Source organism: Pseudophryne corroboree, chromosome 5 (assembly GCF_028390025.1).
Source record: "Pseudophryne corroboree isolate aPseCor3 chromosome 5, aPseCor3.hap2, whole genome shotgun sequence".
NCBI classification, from domain to species: Eukaryota; Metazoa; Chordata; class Amphibia; order Anura; family Myobatrachidae; genus Pseudophryne; species Pseudophryne corroboree.
In genome coordinates, this window is record NC_086448.1 from 19,600,030 (window position 1) to 19,619,552 (window position 19,523).

Genomic DNA, 19,523 nt, shown 5'->3' on the forward strand with positions numbered 1-19,523 from the left:
TCTTAGTGCTATATATCATACTGACATATCGTGCTGCAGCTCCATCACCTCCCCCGGCGGCGCTGTATACTCCCACGCCCTGGTTGCCGGGTACTTACAGCGGAGGGCTCCAGTTCTTCACCTAGGGCACACACACCTGCCGCAGCTCCGCAGGATCGCGTGGCCACAACAAGGGAGGAGGTAAAAGGGTCCCCCAGGCGGGACCCGCTGGAAATCGTGATCCGGCGCGGCCTTTAGGAGACGGACCGCGCGCTGGTGTGGACCCTGTGGTAGTACAGGGACCCCACTAGACCACCAGGGCAAGGGCACAGGTCGGATTCCCTTATAATCCGTTTTACTAAGGCCCACAGTACCTGGTGGTGAAGTCCAGCAAGGGGATAAGTCTCTGACTTGTAGCCCCTCCCCCAGCCGCCATTTACTGCAAATGTTCCCGCCCTGGAGCTGCATCTCTCTGCCTCCCTCACTCCCTGTCAGCGTTTGGGCGCCATTACACAGAGCTGCGCTGATCCTGGGACTGCTGGGCACTGTCTCCTCTGTAAAGCCGCCTGCCTCATCAGCGCTGTGTATTTACAGGACACTTCAGAATTCTACATGTCATTTAGACAGTGTTAGTTAAGAACAAGTCATAACTACAGGGATATCTAGTACAAGTATCCTGTGATATACATCCAGTATTTACTGAGCATTGTTATATATATATTTATACATAGCTTTACTTAGTAGTGCAGTTTCTTAGTATTGCTAGTCCAGTGCAGTTTTATTGTTATTTGTGATCATTTCTGCATTGTACATCACTGACGTGCGGTGGGGTGAGGCAGGTGAGGCAGAGCCTTTCCTGTCATACTAACCTTTGTACCAGAGTTTTGACTGTATAAAGTATATAAAAAATACAAAGAATATGTTAGAAATTTCTTCTTTGCATTATTCTAATAATTTTTTAGCCAAAACTCTGGAGTAAAAAGTCTATGGCAGGGGAGGCAGTGCCTCACCTGTGTATCCTTTCCACACATCTCTAATCAAAACTCACCAGATTTCCCGGAGTTTATACTGCTGCACCTGTGTACAATGCCCAGATGTACCCTTTGGCTCATTTATTGCATGTAAATCTGTCTCTGGGGCTAGCCAGTGCCTCCTGAGCTATTTAGCTCACTGCACGTCCCTGTTGTACATGTGACTGTGTGTGCCAATAGCTGCTGTGTGATTTCCATTTCGTGTATCTCACATATACTGCTATCCCTATGGGGGTCATTTTGACCCGATCGCACGCTGTGCAGTTTATCGCAGCGGTGCGATCGTCACGGCATGCCTGTCGATCAGGCAGAGGTGGTCGCTAGGCGGGAGGGGGCTGGACGGCGGCGTTAAGCCGCCGTATATGGGTCACGGTCCGGCCAAGGCAGGCATGGCAGGACAATCGAGGGGGCGGGCCGCGGCAGCTGCGTAATGTCACACGTAGTAGCTGCGACGCGGGCAGCGAAGAGGTTCTCCCGGCCAGCCGATTAGAATTAAAGGCCTGATTCAGACCTAATTGCTGTTGTGTAAATTCTCAAGGCAGATGATTATCGATCGACTGCGCATGCGTTTAGATCGTAATACCCATGCACAAGGCCAAGCAACGATCAGCCCGATTCTATCGCACTGTAGCCCTGGGCTACGCACAGACTGGAAAAATCATTCGATGGTGAGTGAGTTGTGAACAGATTTGCAGCTGACCGGCGAACGCCGAGATTTTTGCAAGGCGTACGCAGACTTGCACAGGGCGATTATTCACTCTGTCTGGGCGGCGACTATCTGATCTCAGACCTCTGCAAGTTGGCAGAGGAGAGATCAGGTCTGAATCGGGGACTATATTTCCTTCCAACTTTTTCTTCTGTTTCTTTAATCCGTTGTGTGCAGCAGCTGTAAGGCAATAACTGAGCTGTGTAATTGTTGTGAATAAATAGCTTCCGCGGCGTTATTTTTAGACCCATCAGGCTCCGGTTTCCATTCTTTGTTTAAGCAGAACATTTATCTCCGAGATGCTGCGAGTGGTATTTACATTTGCTCCTAACATAGCGCCGCGGTCTTTACTGACGCTGCGCTTATCCTCTACTCGCCTGAAATATAGGGTGGTCATTCGGAGGGACGTGTTCACCTGCTCTATCCTCTAGCTACCGCACAACGTAACAAATAAACTGTATAATAGACATTATAAAAACTTGTTGAAATGAACGTTTGCAGCGTCTTCTAGCACAAAGTAGGTATCAGGATTGGGAATGTTATCCTGGCAACGTCATGATCAGTATCTGCTCCCATGAGAGGGTATTAAGGGGGTAATTCAGACCTGATCATAGCAGCAAATTTCTTAGCAGTTGGGCAAAACCTTGGGGCTAATTCAAACCTGATTGCTGCTGTGCGTTTTCGCACGCAGTGGGCCATCAGGTCTGAACTGCGCAGGCGCCTCAGTGCGCTGGTGCACGACAGAGATGCTATTGGCATCTCAGCCCTGCGATCGCCTCTGCCTGAATGACAGGCAGAGGCAGTTGCTGGGCGGGAAGGGGCGGGCCGGCGGTGTTCAGCCGCCGCTTTGGGGGCACGGGCCGGGCAAAGCAGGCGTGCCTGGACCGTACGGGGGGCGGCAGCTGTGTGACATCACATGCAGCCGCTGTGACCCGGAGAGCGGAGCTGTGCTGGTAGGGAGCTACTCTTCAGGTACTAAAGCATCACCGCTGAACCTGTGCGGCAGGAGGAGGGCTAGACATGCGTGGCAGACTAGCCCTGTGCTGGGCGTCCCCCTGCATGTCTGTCTACGATCAGGTCTGAATTAGGCCCCATGTGCACTGCAGGTGGGGCAGATGTAACATGTGCAGAGAGAGTTAGATTTGGGTGAGGTGTTCAAACTGAAATCTAAATTGCAGTGTAAAAATAAAGCAGCCAGTATTACTATTTACCCTGCACAGAAACAATATAACCCACCCACATCTAACTCTCTCTGCACATGTTACATCTGCCCCACCTGCAGTGCACATGGTTTTGCCCAACTGCTAACAAATGTGCTGCTACGATCAACTCTGAATTACCCCCTAAGTCTTAGGGCGATGAGAACCGGTGATGGTATGGCGCTCTGTGGGAAATGAGGCTCACACTGGTGAAAGCCGTTTATTGGGGATTTATTCTAATTCCTGACATTTGGCATCATAGCTGACTCATCATTTCCCTAGTACTTACAGTGTACAGTATATGGAAAGAAAGACACAGGTAAATTATAATTACAGGTGTAAGGAGCCAGGAATAAGAATATACAGAAGAACAATAGGACAGCAAATCTAGTACACATGGTGTATTTTAGAAAAAAACAGGTACCAATAAAATCACGCGCTGGGTGTGGCGCTGCCCCGTGATGCGATCGCATTGCAAAAAAATCAAATAGAGCCTGACCCATTTCTACGCAGCAGGACTGAGTAGACAGGGGCACCACCGACGTACTTCCGATCGCATTTCCTGGTGCACTCCCTCCCAACGACGCTTTGCTGCTCCCGGATGCCCACCGCCTGTCAATCATGATGCGATTGCATCCTTCCGGGATACGATCGCATAATGATTTATCGCGCACTGCAGCCCATGCGCCTGCGCAGACAGGGGAAAAGCGGCCATTTGTGCGAACGCAGCGGCTGCATCCATCTCTGAATTAGGCCCAGTGACGGTAAACCTGTAATCTTAGGTGATTTTTACAGTAGAGCATAGAGACTATCTATCACCCAATGGTCATACGTATTATTTAAAATGAATAAGAATTGCGTAATAAAATATGTTGTTGTTTTTTCCTGCTGAAAGGAAATGATTCCACCCCCTGGTCTTCTGACATCGCGCCTCTGTTATAGAAGAGGTCTCGCCCTTCCCGCTCCATGGCACTAATATCATTAATTGCACAAGAGCAAACTACTGCAGAAATTATTTTTCTCCCTGCAGTCAGTGCTCACCCCGGGGTCTGATGCTGAGACGGGCAGAAATTGCACTCGTGCTCTCCCTCCTTACATGCTTGGTAAAAATGTATGCGACAGTATGAAGTGGCATTTTGTATACAGTAACGGTGTGTGTAGCGGCATGTGTATAAAGTCGCAGTGTGTGTAGCGGCATGTGTATAAAGTTGCAGTGTGTGTAGCGGCATGTGTATAAAGTCGCAGTGTGTGTAGCGGCATGTGTATAAAGTCGCAGTGTGTGTAGCGACATGTGTATAAAGTCACAGTGTGTGTAGCGGCATGTGTATAAAGTCGCAGTGTGTGTAGCGGCATGTGTATAAAGTTGCAGTGTGTGTAGCGGCATGTGTATAAAGTCGCAGTGTGTGTAGCGGCATGTGTATAAAGTCGCAGTGTGTGTAGCGACATGTGTATAAAGTCACAGTGTGTGTAGCGGCATGTGTATAAAGTCACAGTGTATGTAGCAGCATGTGTATAAAGTCACAGTGTGTGTAGCGGCATGTGTATAAAGTCACAGTGTGTGTAGCGGCATGTGTATAAAGTTGCAGTGTGTGTAGCGGCATGTGTATAAAGTCACAGTGTGTGTAGCAGCATGTGTATAAAGTCACAGTGTGTGTAGCAGCATGTGTATAAAGTCGCAGTGTGTGTAGCGGCATGTGTATAAAGTCACAGTGTGTGTAGTGGCATGTGTATAAAGTCGCAGTGTGTGTAGCGGCATGTGTATAAAGTTGCAGTGTGTGTAGCGGCATGTGTATAAAGTCGCAGTGTGTGTAGCGGCATGTGTATAAAGTCGCAGTGTGTGTAGCGGCATGTGTATAAAGTCACAGTGTGTGTAGCGGCATGTGTATAAAGTTGCAGTGTGTGTAGCGACATGTGTATACAGTCGCAGTGTGTGTAGTGGCATGTGTATAAGGTCACAGTGTGTGTAGCGGCATGTGTATAAAGTCACAGTGTGTGTAGCGGCATGTGTATAAAGTCGCAGTGTGTGTAGCGGCATGTGTATAAAGTCGCAGTGTGTGTAGCGGCATGTGTATAAAGTCACAGTGTGTGTAGCGGCATGTGTATAAAGTTGCAGTGTGTGTAGCGGCAGGTGTATAAAGTCGCAGTGTGTGTAGCGGCATGTGTATAAAGTCACAGTGTGTGTAGCAGCATGTGTATAAAGTCACAGTGTGTGTAGCGGCATGTGTATAAAGTCGCAGTGTGTGTAGCGGCATGTGTATAAAGTTGCAGTGTGTGTAGCGGCAGGTGTATAAAGTCGCAGTGTGTGTAGCAGCATGTGTATAAAGTCGCAGTGTGTGTAGCAGCATGTGTATAAAGTCGCAGTGTGTGTAGCGACATGTGTATAAAGTCGCAGTGTGTGTAGCGACATGTGTATAAAGTCACAGTGTGTGTAGCGGCATGTGTATAAGGTCACAGTGTGTGTAGCGGCATGTGTATAAAGTCGCAGTGTGTGTAGCGACATGTGTATAAAGTCACAGTGTGTGTAGCGGCATGTGTATAAGGTCACAGTGTGTGTAGCGGCATGTGTCTAAAGTCACAGTGTGTGTAGCGGCATGTGTATAAAGTCACAGTGTGTGTAGCGGCATGTGTATAAGGTCACAGTGTGTGTAGCGACATGTGTATAAAGTCGCAGTGTGTGTAGCAGCATGTGTATAAGGTCACAGTGTGTGTAGCGGCATGTGTCTAAAGTCACAGTGTGTGTAGCGGCATGTGTCTAAAGTCACAGTGTGTGTAGCGGCATGTGTATAAAGTCACAGTGTGTGTAGCGACATGTGTATAAAGTCGCAGTGTGTGTAGCGGCATGTGTATAAAGTCACAGTGTGTGTAGCAGCATGTGTATAAGGTCACAGTGTGTGTAGCGGCATGTGTCTAAAGTCACAGTGTGTGTAGCGGCATGTGTCTAAAGTCACAGTGTGTGTAGCGGCATGTGTATAAAGTCACAGTGTGTGTAGCGACATGTGTATAAAGTCGCAGTGTGTGTAGCGGCATGTGTATACAGTCGCAGTGTGTGTAGCGGCATGTGTATAAAGTCGCAGTGTGTGTAGCAGCATGTGTATAAGGTCACAGTGTGTGTAGCGGCATGTGTCTAAAGTCACAGTGTGTGTAGCGGCATGTGTATAAAGTCACAGTGTGTGTAGCGACATGTGTATAAAGTCGCAGTGTGTGTAGCGGCATGTGTATACAGTCGCAGTGTGTGTAGCGGCATGTGTATAAAGTCGCAGTGTGTGTAGCAGCATGTGTATAAGGTCACAGTGTGTGTAGCGGCATGTGTCTAAAGTCACAGTGTGTGTAGCGGCATGTGTATAAAGTCGCAGTGTGTGTAGCGGCGTGTGTATAAAGTCACAGTGTATGTAGCAGCATGTGTATAAGGTCACAGTGTGTGTAGCGGTATGTGTATACAGTCGCAGTGTGTGTATCGGCATGTGTATAAAGTCGCAGTGTGTGTAGCGGCATGTGTATAAAGTCGCAGTGTGTGTAGCGGCATGTGTATACAGTCGCAGTGTGTGTAGCAGCATGTGTATAAGGTCACAGTGTGTGTAGCGGCATGTGTATAAAGACGCAGTGTGTGTAGCGGCATGTGTATAAGGTCACAGTGTGTGTAGCGACATGTGTATAAAGTCGCAGTGTGTGTAGCAGCATGTGTATAAGGTCACAGTGTGTGTAGCGGCATGTGTATAAAGTCACAGTGTGTGTAGCGACATGTGTATAAAGTCGCAGTGTGTGTAGCGGCATGTGTATACAGTCGCAGTGTGTGTAGCGGCATGTGTATAAAGTCGCAGTGTGTGTAGCAGCATGTGTATAAGGTCACAGTGTGTGTAGCGGCATGTGTATAAAGTCGCAGTGTGTGTAGCGGCATGTGTCTAAAGTCACAGTGTGTGTAGCGGCATGTGTATAAGGTCACAGTGTGTGTAGCGGCATGTGTATAAAGTCACAGTGTGTGTAGCGACATGTGTATAAAGTCGCAGTGTGTGTAGCGGCATGTGTCTAAAGTCACAGTGTGTGTAGCGGCATGTGTCTAAAGTCGCAGTGTGCGTAGCGGCATGTGTCTAAAGTCGCAGTGTGTGTAGCGGCATGTGTCTAAAGTCACAGTGTGTGTAGCGGCATGTGTATAAAGTCGCAGTGTGTGTAGCGACATGTGTATAAGGTCACAGTGTGTGTAGCGGCATGTGTCTAAAGTCGCAGTGTGTGTAGCGGCATGTGTCTAAAGTCGCAGTGTGTGTAGTGGCATGTGTATAAGGTCACAGTGTGTGTAGCGGCATGTGTATAAAGTCACAGTGTGTGTAGCGGCATGTGTATAAAGTCACAGTGTGTGTAGCGGCATGTGTATAAGGTCACAGTGTGTGTAGCGGCATGTGTATAAAGTCACAGTGTGTGTAGCGGCATGTGTATAAAGTCGCAGTGTGTGTTGCAGCATGTGTATAAAGTCGCAGTGTGTGTAGCAGCATGTGTATACAGTCGCAGTGTGTGTAGCGGCATGTGTATAAGGTCACAGTGTGTGTAGCGGCATGTGTATAAAGTCACAGTGTGTGTAGCGGCATGTGTCTAAAGTCAGTGTGTGTAGCGGCATGTGTATAAAGTCGCAGTGTGTGTAGCAGCATGTGTATAAAGTCGGTGTGTGTAGCAGCATGTGTATACAGTCGCAGTGTGTGTAGCGGCATGTGTATAAGGTCACAGTGTGTGTAGCGGCATGTGTATAAAGTCGCAGTGTGTGTAGCGACATGTGTATAAAGTCGCAGTGTGTGTAGCGGCATGTGTATAAGGTCACAGTGTGTGTAGCGGCATGTGTATAAAGTCACAGTGTGTGTAGCGGCATGTGTATAAAGTCACAGTGTATATAGCAGCATGTGTATAAAGTCACAGTGTATGTAGCAGCATGTGTATAAAGTCACAGTGTATGTAGCAGCATGTGTATAAAGTCACAGTGTGTGTAGCAGCATGTGTATAAAGTCGCAGTATGTGTAGCAGCATGTGTATAAAGTGGCAGTGTGTGTAACGGCATGTGTATAAGGTCACAGTGTGTGTAGCGGCATGTGTATAAAGTCGCAGTGTGTGTAGCGGCATGTGTCTAAAGTCGCAGTATGTGTAGCAGCATGTGTATAAAGTGGCAGTGTGTGTAACGGCATGTGTATAAGGTCACAGTGTGTGTAGCGGCATGTGTATAAAGTCACAGTGTGTGTAGCGGCATGTGTATAAAGTCGCAGTGTGTGTAGCAGCATGTGTATAAAGTCGCAGTGTGTGTAGCAGCATGTGTATAAAGTCGCAGTGTGTGTAGCAGCATGTGTATAAAGTCGCAGTGTGTGTAGCAGCATGTGTATAAAGTGGCAGTGTATGTAGCAGCATGTGTATAAGGTCACAGTGTGTGTAGCAGCATGTGTATACAGTCGCAGTGTGTGTAGCAGCATGTGTATAAAGTCGCAGTGTGTGTAGCAGCATGTGTATAAAGTGGCAGTGTATGTAGCAGCATGTGTATAAGGTCACAGTGTGTGTAGCGGTATGTGTATACAGTCGCAGTGTGTGTATCGGCATGTGTATAAAGTCGCAGTGTGTGTAGCGGCATGTGTATAAAGACGCACTGTGTGTAGCGGCATGTGTATAAAGTCACAGTGTGTGTAGCGGCATGTGTATAAAGTCACAGTGTGTGTAGCGGCATGTGTATAAAGTCACAGTGTGTGTAGCGACATGTGTATAAAGTCGCAGTGTGTGTAGCAGCATGTGTATACAGTCGCAGTGTGTGCAGCGGCATGTGTATAAAGTCGCAGTGTGTGTAGCGGCATGTGTATAAAGTTGCAGTGTGTGTAGCGGCATGTGTATAAAGTCGCAGTGTGTGTAGCGGCATGTGTATAAAGACGCACTGTGTGTAGCGGCATGTGTATAAAGTCACAGTGTGTGTAGCGGCATGTGTATAAAGTCACAGTGTATGTAGCAGCATGTGTATAAAGTCGCAGTGTGTGTAGCGGCATGTGTATAAAGTCGCAGTGTGTGTATCGGCATGTGTATAAGGTCACAGTGTGTGTAGCGGCATGTGTCTAAAGTCGCAGTGTGTGTAGCGGCATGTGTCTAAAGTCGCAGTGTGTGTAGTGGCATGTGTATAAGGTCACAGTGTGTGTAGCGGCATGTGTATAAAGTCACAGTGTGTGTAGCGGCATGTGTATAAAGTCACAGTGTGTGTAGCGGCATGTGTATAAGGTCACAGTGTGTGTAGCGGCATGTGTATAAAGTCGCAGTGTGTGTTGCAGCATGTGTATAAAGTCGCAGTGTGTGTAGCAGCATGTGTATACAGTCGCAGTGTGTGTAGCGGCATGTGTATAAGGTCACAGTGTGTGTAGCGGCATGTGTATAAAGTCACAGTGTGTGTAGCGGCATGTGTATAAAGTCGGTGTGTGTAGCAGCATGTGTATACAGTCGCAGTGTGTGTAGCGGCATGTGTATAAGGTCACAGTGTGTGTAGCGGCATGTGTATAAAGTCGCAGTGTGTGTAGCGACATGTGTATAAAGTCGCAGTGTGTGTAGCGGCATGTGTATAAGGTCACAGTGTGTGTAGCGGCATGTGTATAAGGTCACAGTGTGTGTAGCGGCATGTGTATACAGTCGCAGTGTGTGTAGCGGCATGTGTATAAAGTCGCAGTGTGTGTAGCAGCATGTGTATAAGGTCACAGTGTGTGTAGCGGCATGTGTATAGAGACGCAGTGTGTGTAGCGGCATGTGTATAAAGTCGCAGTGTATGTAGCAGCATGTGTATAAAGTGGCAGTGTGTGTAGCGGCATGTGTATAAGGTCACAGTGTGTGTAGCGGCGTGTGTATAAAGTCACAGTGTATGTAGCAGCATGTGTATAAAGTGGCAGTGTGTGTAGCGGCATGTGTATAAAGTCACAGTGTATGTAGCAGCATGTGTATAAAGTGGCAGTGTGTGTAGCGGCGTGTGTATAAGGTCACAGTGTGTGTAGCGGCATGTGTATAAAGTCGCAGTGTGTGTAGCAGCATGTGTATACAGTCGCAGTGTGTGTATCGGCATGTGTATAAAGTCGCAGTGTGTGTAGCGGCATGTGTATAAAGTCACAGTGTGTGTAGCGGCATGTGTATAAAGTCGCAGTGTGTGTAGCGGCATGTGTATAAGGTCACAGTGTGTGTAGCGGCATGTGTATAAAGTCACAGTGTGTGTAGCGGCATGTGTATAAAGTGGCAGTGTGTGTAGCGGCATGTGTATAAAGTGGCAGTATGTGTAGCAGCATGTGTATAAAGTGGCAGTGTGTGTAACGGCATGTGTATAAAGACGCACTGTGTGTAGCGGCATGTGTATAAAGTCACAGTGTGTGTAGCGGCATGTGTATAAAGTCGCAGTGTGTGTAGCGGCATGTGTATAAGGTCACAGTGTGTGTAGCGGCATGTGTATAAAGTCACAGTGTGTGTAGCGGCATGTGTATAAAGTGGCAGTGTGTGTAGCGGCATGTGTATAAAGTGGCAGTATGTGTAGCAGCATGTGTATAAAGTGGCAGTGTGTGTAACGGCATGTGTATAAGGTCACAGTGTGTGTAGCGGCATGTGTATAAAGTCACAGTGTGTGTAGCGGCATGTGTATAAAGTCACAGTGTATGTAGCGGCATGTGTATAAAGTCACAGTGTATATAGCAGCATGTGTATAAAGTCACAGTGTGTGTAGCGGCATGTGTATAAAGTCACAGTGTATGTAGCGGCATGTGTATACAGTCGCAGTGTGTGTAGCAGCATGTGTATACAGTTGCAGTGTGTGTAGCGGCATGTGTATAAAGTGGCAGTGTGTGTAGCGGCAGGTGTATAAAGTCGCAGTGTATGTAGCAGCATGTGTATAAAGTCGCAGTGTGTGTAGCGGCATGTGTATAAAGTCGCAGTGTATGTAGCAGCATGTGTATAAAGTCGCAGTGTATGTAGCAGCATGTGTATAAAGTCACAGTGTATGTAGCAGCATGTGTATACAGTTGCAGTGTGTGTAGCGGCAGGTGTATAAAGTGGCAGTGTATGTAGCAGCATGTGTATAAAGTGGCAGTGTGTGTAGCAGCATGTGTATAAAGTCGCAGTGTATGTAGCAGCATGTGTATAAAGTGGCAGTGTGTGTAGCAGCATGTGTATAAAGTCGCAGTGTATGTAGCAGCATGTGTATAAAGTCACAGTGTGTGTAGCGGCATGTGTATAAAGTCGCAGTGTGTGTAGCAGCATGTGTATAAAGTCACAGTGTATGTAGCAGCATGTGTATAAAGTGGCAGTGTGTGTAGCAGCATGTGTATAAAGTCACAGTGTGTGTAGCGGCATGTGTATAAAGTCGCAGTGTGTGTAGCGGCATGTGTATAAAGTCACAGTGTATGTAGCAGCATGTGTATAAAGTCACAGTGTATGTAGCAGCATGTGTATAAAGTGGCAGTGTGTGTAGCAGCATGTGTATAAAGTCGCAGTGTATGTAGCAGCATGTGTATAAAGTGGCAGTGTGTGTAGCAGCATGTGTATAAAGTCGCAGTGTATGTAGCAGCATGTGTATAAAGTCACAGTGTGTGTAGCGGCATGTGTATAAAGTCGCAGTGTGTGTAGCGGCATGTGTATAAAGTCACAGTGTATGTAGCAGCATGTGTATACAGTCGCAGTGTGTGTAGCGGCAGGTGTATAAAGTCACAGTGTATGTAGCGGCATGTGTATAAAGTCACAGTGTATGTAGCAGCAGGTGTATAAAGTCACAGTGTATGTAGCAGCATGTGTATAAAGTGGCAGTGTGTGTAGCGGCAGGTGTATAAAGTCACAGTGTATGTAACGGCATGTGTATAAAGTCGCAGTGTGTGATCCGGATCACTCTGAGCATCGGGGATCTGAGTCTGCCCAAGCCGATAATTGCTGCGATCCCTCCATTTGCACCCGCAGCTGCATCCCGCGTAGGATTTATGGGGGATGCGATGCCGCTGGATGTATTCACTTTCCCGATATTGTTCCCTGCGTAGCCCATTGTAGCCTATCAGCTGAGGATCGTGGAGAAAAGTTCCAGCTGGGTTCCCCGGGACCCTCCGCCGAAAATGGCCTCAGTGCAACGCAATCATGTGTGACCGTGCATGCGCAGGATTCCCGGCATCCCACAGAGTACATCGGCGGGATCCTTATGGAGCCTCTGTCCCTGTGGGTGCCGAGTGATACATCCACCAAAAAGGGATCGCATATTGCCGTGTGATCCTGAGCGGTAAGATCCCACCCAGATCACCTTCAATATGCGATCCGTGATAAATGGGCCCTCCAAGACCTGTAATGGCGTGATACACGATTGATTTTATCAGGCGTTTCCCGCCCAGCTCTTCAGGTATCATTGCATGATGCATTGCAGAGGTGTGCCGGCGGAGGCTGCGGCAGCAGATAAATAGCAGCCTGGAAACTCGTTCATCTGTACAGTGGATTATTCTGATTGCGTGGTAATGCGAGCCTCTGGGCGCCGCCACTAACTGCCCCAATGATCAGACTCATTAACTACAGTAACATTACATTTATGTGCAGCAAAACTCAATCAGCTTTTACCTGTCAGCTGCAAGAAAATGACAGAGAAGAGCTGATAGGTTGCCGCAAAGTGAGCTGCGGTATGTTCCGGCGGTTACGGAATATCTCTAGTAATTGGAATACGACGTGTTAGAGGTCCTGTGCAAATTCCCCAGAGACCCCCACACCCCCATTTCCTTCTCTGGTACTGCCTCTGTGGGGCACAGAGGGGACGGAGCCAGGCAGGGTGGCAGCCATTCTGCAAAGTGACTTTATGCAGAGAATTCCTAGGACTCAGCGCGGGCTGATTACTCCAGGGATCCGTTAGACCAGAGTCTGTCAGTCTGTCTCATTTCCCGGGAAATAGGATGCAACCTGTCACTTTCCTCCCAGAAATGCAGAACGTGACGGAGGAAAAGCTTTCTGCTGGCTGCCTGCCTGCGTGCTGCATCTGGGCCCAGGCGGCAGAGGGGAAGATTACAGGTGCCCAGAATCCTCTCTAGACTGTAATTACTGAATAAAATAAATGGGAAGCAGCTGCTCTGCAATTCCCAGCACTGGCACGCAATGCCCGCAGCACCTACCGTACACAGGGTCTGCAGAGCATAATATGCACAGTGTATATACATGTTGTGGAAAGGGGAAATAGGGCTCTGCAATCACAATCCTGTGCTGGCCCCTGCCGGGAAATGCTGGGTTCTGAGCTTTAGGGCCACAATATAATCTATTCCATCATTCTGCTATTTAATTTCCCTTACACAGTGATAGGGTCTGATTCTGAGGTAGGAGTAAAGCAAATAGAGCAAGTAACTGTGCAGCCGGACAAACCACAATACAAGGGGAGCAAATACATGTATTATTTAGCATGCAGGGTAAATACTGGCTGCTCTTGCATGAAGCCCACAAATGCTGGACAGCTTTATTCTTACACTGCAGTTTAGATTTGAGTTTGGACACCCCCTCCCATATCTAAGCCTCTGCCAATCTTATATCCCCCCACACACACACACACACACACACACACACACACACACACACACACACACACACACACACACACACACACGGTGCACAGTGATTTCTGCTTTGCCCTTTACTCCCACCTCAGGCCCACCTCAGGAATAACCATTTGTTGCTGCGTTGTCTGTTTGGTTATAACTTCTTTCGGGTGTTTCCATTGTAAGAGCAGGGTTGTAGGGAGCAACGACAGGCCTGGGTGATGGGAAAGGCATTGCCAAATGGTGTGGTTATCCCCCTCCCCTAAACATGACTATGCACGCCAACGCGGGTCCCCCTCGCACGCACGTAGGAGGGGGCATACAGAGCTTTTCCGGTGGATAAATGAAATAATACTTTACTGTTAGAATAAACTGAAAATAACAAAACAGCCAAGCCCCTGCGTAGGGCCTATCTCACTGCTTGGCCTCTCTGTATGGGCAGCTAGTCTGCAAGGTCTCTCACAAAAAGTTTCAGTTCTCTCTCTCAGAGGTTCAGTAAGGCACCTTCATGGCTCACTCACACTCAGGATCACTGGCCTGTCTTGGCTGGCCGCCACAGATTCCCAAATGCAGTTTTTCTGGTTCTCCCTGCCACCTGCAGGTAAGAACCTGGCTTGCTGGTCTCCAGTGGCTTCCATGCGCACACTGGTCTCTGATTGCAGTCCCACCTGCGCTGTCTGACTGCTAGAACCCCAAGTGGGTTCTGTCTCCACAGGGCAGCCCCTAGGTGTGGTCGCACACCCTTTTTATTCCCTGTGTGGGCAGATCCCTCCAGCCCCACACCCATACAGCTGCCCATCAGCGCCATCTTTGGTCGCAGACACATTGTGACCTTATTATATGTTGTATATGCTTCCACTTAGATTAGTTGACCTGTGTCTGAACTTAAGTGTTACATAACTAAGTTGTGGGGTATAAATATCTGCCCAAATGACCATCCTCCTCATACCCTGAAGAAGATACCAGCTCGGTAACGAAACGCATTGGTCAGGAGGGAAATTTGTTGTATGTTTGGACTCTGCCTGGCTGCTGTGTACTGAGACCTGCGGACGCCTGGTTTTCTTACTGCAACTGCCTATTGGTCTACTTATGGTAGGAGTCCAATTTATTCCTGTTACATAGTTGTTGGGTTTTTTTTATGTATACCTTTATTGAATAAACAACAATATGACACTATTGGAAGTTCTCTTCCTGTTTTATGCATCCATAGAGGGTTCTCTGGGACCATGGCTCACGGATGAAGTTGAAGAGCAGAAGGTCCCTAGTTTGTATGCGTGGTGCCCTCTCCCCTTCACACACAATTGTCTACCACATTGTGTAGACCACGGCACCCGGTAGGAGCCTCTGAGATGTTTATGCTCCTGTACTTTGTGGTTTATCAGAATTACACTATTGTATTGTTCTGTTTTCATCTGAGATGTTTTATAGGATTGTTCCATCTACAGTATGAAGAATTCTTCTCATTGAAAAATGTGATGGTGGACGTGTACATGTTTTTTTATATAAGGATCGTTACAGCTTAAGTGATAGCACCTATGTGCCTGTTAGTGTTATATTTCTCATCCTGAGTGTCATCAGATCTATCATCCGGAGCGTCATTGGATCTATCATCCTGAACGTCATCAGATCTATCATCCGGAGCGTCATCGGATCTATCATCCAGAGCGTCATCAGATCTGTCATCCGGAGCGTCATCGGATCTATCATCCTGAGTGTCATCAGATCTGTCATCCGGAACGTCATCGGATCTATCATCCAGAGCGTCATCAGATCTGTCATCCGGAGCGTCATCGGATCTATCATCCTGAGTGTCATCAGATCTGTCATCCGGAGCGTTATCGGATTTATCATCCTGAACGTCATCGGATCTATCATCCTGAGCATCATCGGATCTATCATCCTGAGCATCATCAGATCTATCGTCCTGAGCGTCATCGGATCTATCATCCTGAGCGTCATCAAATCTATCATCCTGAGCATCATCGGATCTATCATCCTGAGCGTCATCGGATCTATCATCCTGAGCATCATCATTTCTATCATCCTGAGCATCATCGGATCTATCATCCTGAGCGTCATCGGATCTATCATCCTGAGCGTCATCATATCTATCATCCTGAGCATCATTGGATCTGTCATCCTGATCATCATCGGATCTATCATCCTGAGCGTCATCATATCTATTATCCTGAGCGTCATCATACTGTATCTATCATCCTGAGCGTCATCAGATCTATCATCCTGAGCATCTTCTGATCTATCATCCTGAGCGTCATTAGATCTATCATCCTGAGCGTCATCGGATCGATCATCCTGAGCATCTTCTGATCTATCATCCTGAGCGTCATCAAATCTATCATCCTGAGGGTCATCAGATCTATCATCCTGAGCGTCATCGGATCTATCATCCTGAGCATCATCAGATCTATCATCCTGAGGGTCATCAAATCTATCATCCTGAGTGTCATCAGATCTATCATCCGGAGCGTCATCAGATCTATCATCCAGAGCGTCATTGGATCTATCATCCTGAGCGTCATCAGATCTATCATCCGGAGCGTCATCGGATCTATCATCCAGAGCATCATCGGATCTATCATCCGGAGCGTCATCGGATCTATCATCATGAGCGTCATCGGATCTATCATCCGGTATGTTATCGGATTTATCATCCTGAGCGTCATCGGATCTATCATCCTGAGCATCATCGGATCTATCATCCTGAGCGTCATCAGATCTATCATCCTGAGCGTCATCGGATCTATCATCCTGAGCATCATAATTTCTATCATCCTGAGCATCATCGGATCTATCATCCTGAGCGTCATCGGATCTATCATCCTGAGCGTCATCAGATCTATCACCCTGAGCGTCATCAAATCTATCATCCTGAGCATCTTCTGATCTATCATCCTGAGCGTCATCGGATCTATCATCCTGAGTGTCATCAGATCTGTCATCCGGAGCGTCATCGGATCTATCATCATGAGCGTCATCGGATCTATCATCCGGTATGTTATCGGATTTATCATCCTGAGCGTCATCGGATCTATCATCCTGAGCATCATCGGATCTATCATCTTGAGCGTCATCAGATCTATCATCCTGAGCGTCATCGGATCTATCATCCTGAGCATCATAATTTCTATCATCCTGAGCATCATCGGATCTATCATCCTGAGCGTCATCGGATCTATCATCCTGAGCATCATCGGATCTATCATCTTGAGCGTCATCAGATCTATCATCCTGAGCGTCATCGGATCTATCATCCTGAGCATCATAATTTCTATCATCCTGAGCATCATCGGATCTATCATCCTGAGCGTCATCAGATCTATCATCCTGAGCGTCATCAAATCTATCATCCTGAGCATCTTCTGATCTATCATCTTGAGCGTCATCAGATCTATCATCCTGAGCGTCATCGGATCTATCATCCTGAGCATCATAATTTCTATCATCCTGAGCATCATCGGATCTATCATCCTGAGCATCATCGGATCTATCATCCTGAGCATCATCGGATCTATCATCTTGAGCGTCATCAGATCTATCATCCTGAGCGTCATCGGATCTATCATCCTGAGCATCATAATTTCTATCATCCTGAGCATCATCGGATCTATCATCCTGAGCGTCATCAGATCTATCATCCTGAGCGTCATCAAATCTATCATCCTGAGCATCTTCTGATCTATCATCCTGAGCGTCATCAGATCTATCATCCGGAGCGTCATCGGATCTATCATCCTGAGTGTCATCGGATCTATCATCCTGAGCATCTTCTGATCTATCACCCTGAGCGTAATCGGATCTATCATCCTGAGCGTCATCGGATCGATCATCCTGAGCGTCATCAGATCTATCATCCTGAGCGTCATCAAATCTATCATCCTGAGCGTCATCGGATCTATCATCCTGAGCATCTTCTGATCTATCATCCTGAGCGTAACCAGATCTATCATCCTGGGAGTCATCTGATCTATCATCCTGAGCATCATCAAATCTGTCATCCTGAGCATCTTCTGATCTATCATCCTGAGAGTAATCAGATCTATCATCCTGGGAGTCATCGGATCTATCATCCTGAGCGTCATCGGATATATCATCCTGAGCGTCATCAGATCTATCATCCTGGGAGTCATCAGATCTATCATCCTGGACGTCATCGGATCTATCACCCTGAGCGTCATCAAATCTATCATCCTGAGCATCATCGGATCGATCATCCTGAGCGTCATCGGATCTGTCATCCTGAGCGTCATCAAATCTATCACCCTGAGCATCTTCTGATCTATCACCCTGAGCGTCATCGGATCTATCACCCTGAGCGTCATCAGATCTATCATCCGGAGCGTCATCGGATCTATCATCCTGAGCGTCATCGGATCTATCATCCTGAGCGTCATCGGATCTATCATCCTGAGCATCTTCTGATCTATCATCCTGAGCGTAATCGGATCTATCATCCTGAGCGTCATCGGATCGATCATCCTGAGCGTCATCAGATCTATCATCCTGGGAGTCATCTGATCTATCATCCTGAGCATCATCAAATCTATCATCCTGAGCGCCATCTGATCTATCATCCTGAGCATCTTCTGATCTATCATCCTGAGCGTAACCAGATCTATCATCCTGGGAGTCATCTGATCTATCATCCTGGACGTCATCGGATCTATCACCCTGAGCGTCATCGGATCTATCACCCCGAGCGTCATTGGATCTATCACCCCGAGCGTCATCGGATCTATCATCCTGAGCATCATCTGATCTATCACCCTGAGCGTCATGGGATCTGTCATCCTGAGCGTCATTGGATCTATCATCCTGAGCGTCATTGGATCTATCATCCTGGGCGTCATTGGATCTATCATCCTGAGCGTCATCAGATCTATCATCCTGAGCATCATCAGATCAATCATCCTGAGCATCATCGGATCTATCATCCTGAGCATCTTCTGATCTATCATCCTGAGCGTCATCTGATCTATCATCCTGGGCGTCATCGGATCTATCATCCTGATCGTAATCAAATCTATCATCCTGAGCGTCATCGGATCTATCATCCAGAGCGTCATTGGATCTATCACCCTGAGCGTCATTGGATCTATCATCCTGATCGTCATCAAATCTATCATCCTGAGCATCATCGGATCTATCACCCTGAGCATCATTGGATCTATCACCCTGAGCGTCATCGGATCTATCATCCTGATCGTCATCAAATCTATAATCCTGAGCATCATCGGATCTATCACCCTGAGCGTCATTGGATCTATCACCCTGAGTGTCATCGGATCTATCATCCTGAGCATCATCTGATCTATCATCCTGAGCGTCATTGGATCTGTCATCCTGGTTCTCATCGGATCTATCATCCTGAGCGTCATCTGATCTATCACCCTGAGCGTCATCTGATCTATCATCCTGAGCTTCATCGGATCTATCACCCTGAGCGTCATCGGATCTATCACCCTGAACGTCATTGGATCTATCACCCTGAGCGTCATTGGATCTATCATCCTGGTCCTCATCGGATCTATCATCCTGGGCGTCATTGGATCTATCATCCCGGGCGTCATCTGATCTATCACCCTGAGCGTCATCAGATCTATCATCCTGAGCATCATCTGATCTATCATCCTGGGCGTCATCGGATAATATCATCCTGATCATCATCTGATCTATCATCCTGAGCATCATTGGATCTATCACCCTGAGCGTCATTGGATCTATCATCCTGAGCGTCATTGGATCGATCATTCCGCGCATCATCAGATCAATCATCCTGAGCATCTTCTGATCTATCATCCTGAGCATCATCGGATCTATCACCCTGAGCGTCATTGGATCTATCATCCTGAGTGTCATCAGATCTATCATCCTGAGCATCATCAGATCAATCACCCTGAGCGTCATTGGATCTTTCATCCTGAGTGTCATCAGATCTATCATCCTGAGCATCATCAGATCAATCATCCTGAGCGTCATTGGATCTATCACCCCGAGCGTCATCGGATCTATCATCCTGAGCATCATCTGATCTATCACCCTGAGCGTCATTGGATCTGTCATCCTGAGCGTCATT

The 19,523-nt window shown here is 47.4% G+C and overlaps 1 protein-coding gene across 1 annotated transcript; it reads right to left on the bottom strand.

Annotated features, from left to right (window-relative positions):
• Window positions 1–14,948: 14,948 nt before the first annotated feature.
• LOC134928734 (protein starmaker-like) lies at window positions 14,949–18,333 on the bottom strand. Its single transcript, XM_063924749.1, has 3 exons — window positions 18,142–18,333; window positions 15,677–18,046; window positions 14,949–15,593 (listed from the first exon to the last, which is right to left on the bottom strand). Exons 1-3 carry the CDS (start codon window positions 18,331–18,333, stop codon window positions 14,949–14,951), a joined length of 3,207 nt encoding a protein of 1,068 aa, XP_063780819.1.
• Between the last annotated feature and the right edge of the window lie 1,190 nt (window positions 18,334–19,523).

Bases quoted from the DNA above. Each gene is read 5' to 3' on its own strand.
- LOC134928734 (XM_063924749.1), bottom strand. From the start codon at position 18,333: ATGATAGATCTGATGACGCTCAGGATGATAGATCCAATGACGCCCAGG. The intron at 18,047-18,141 runs GTGATAGATCCG...GGTTACGCTCAG, and splicing joins TAGATCCAATGACGCTCGGG to GATGATAGATCAGAAGATGC. The intron at 15,594-15,676 runs GCTCAGGATGAT...GATGACGCTCAG, and splicing joins AGGATGATAGATCAGAAGAT to GATGATAGATCCGATGATGA.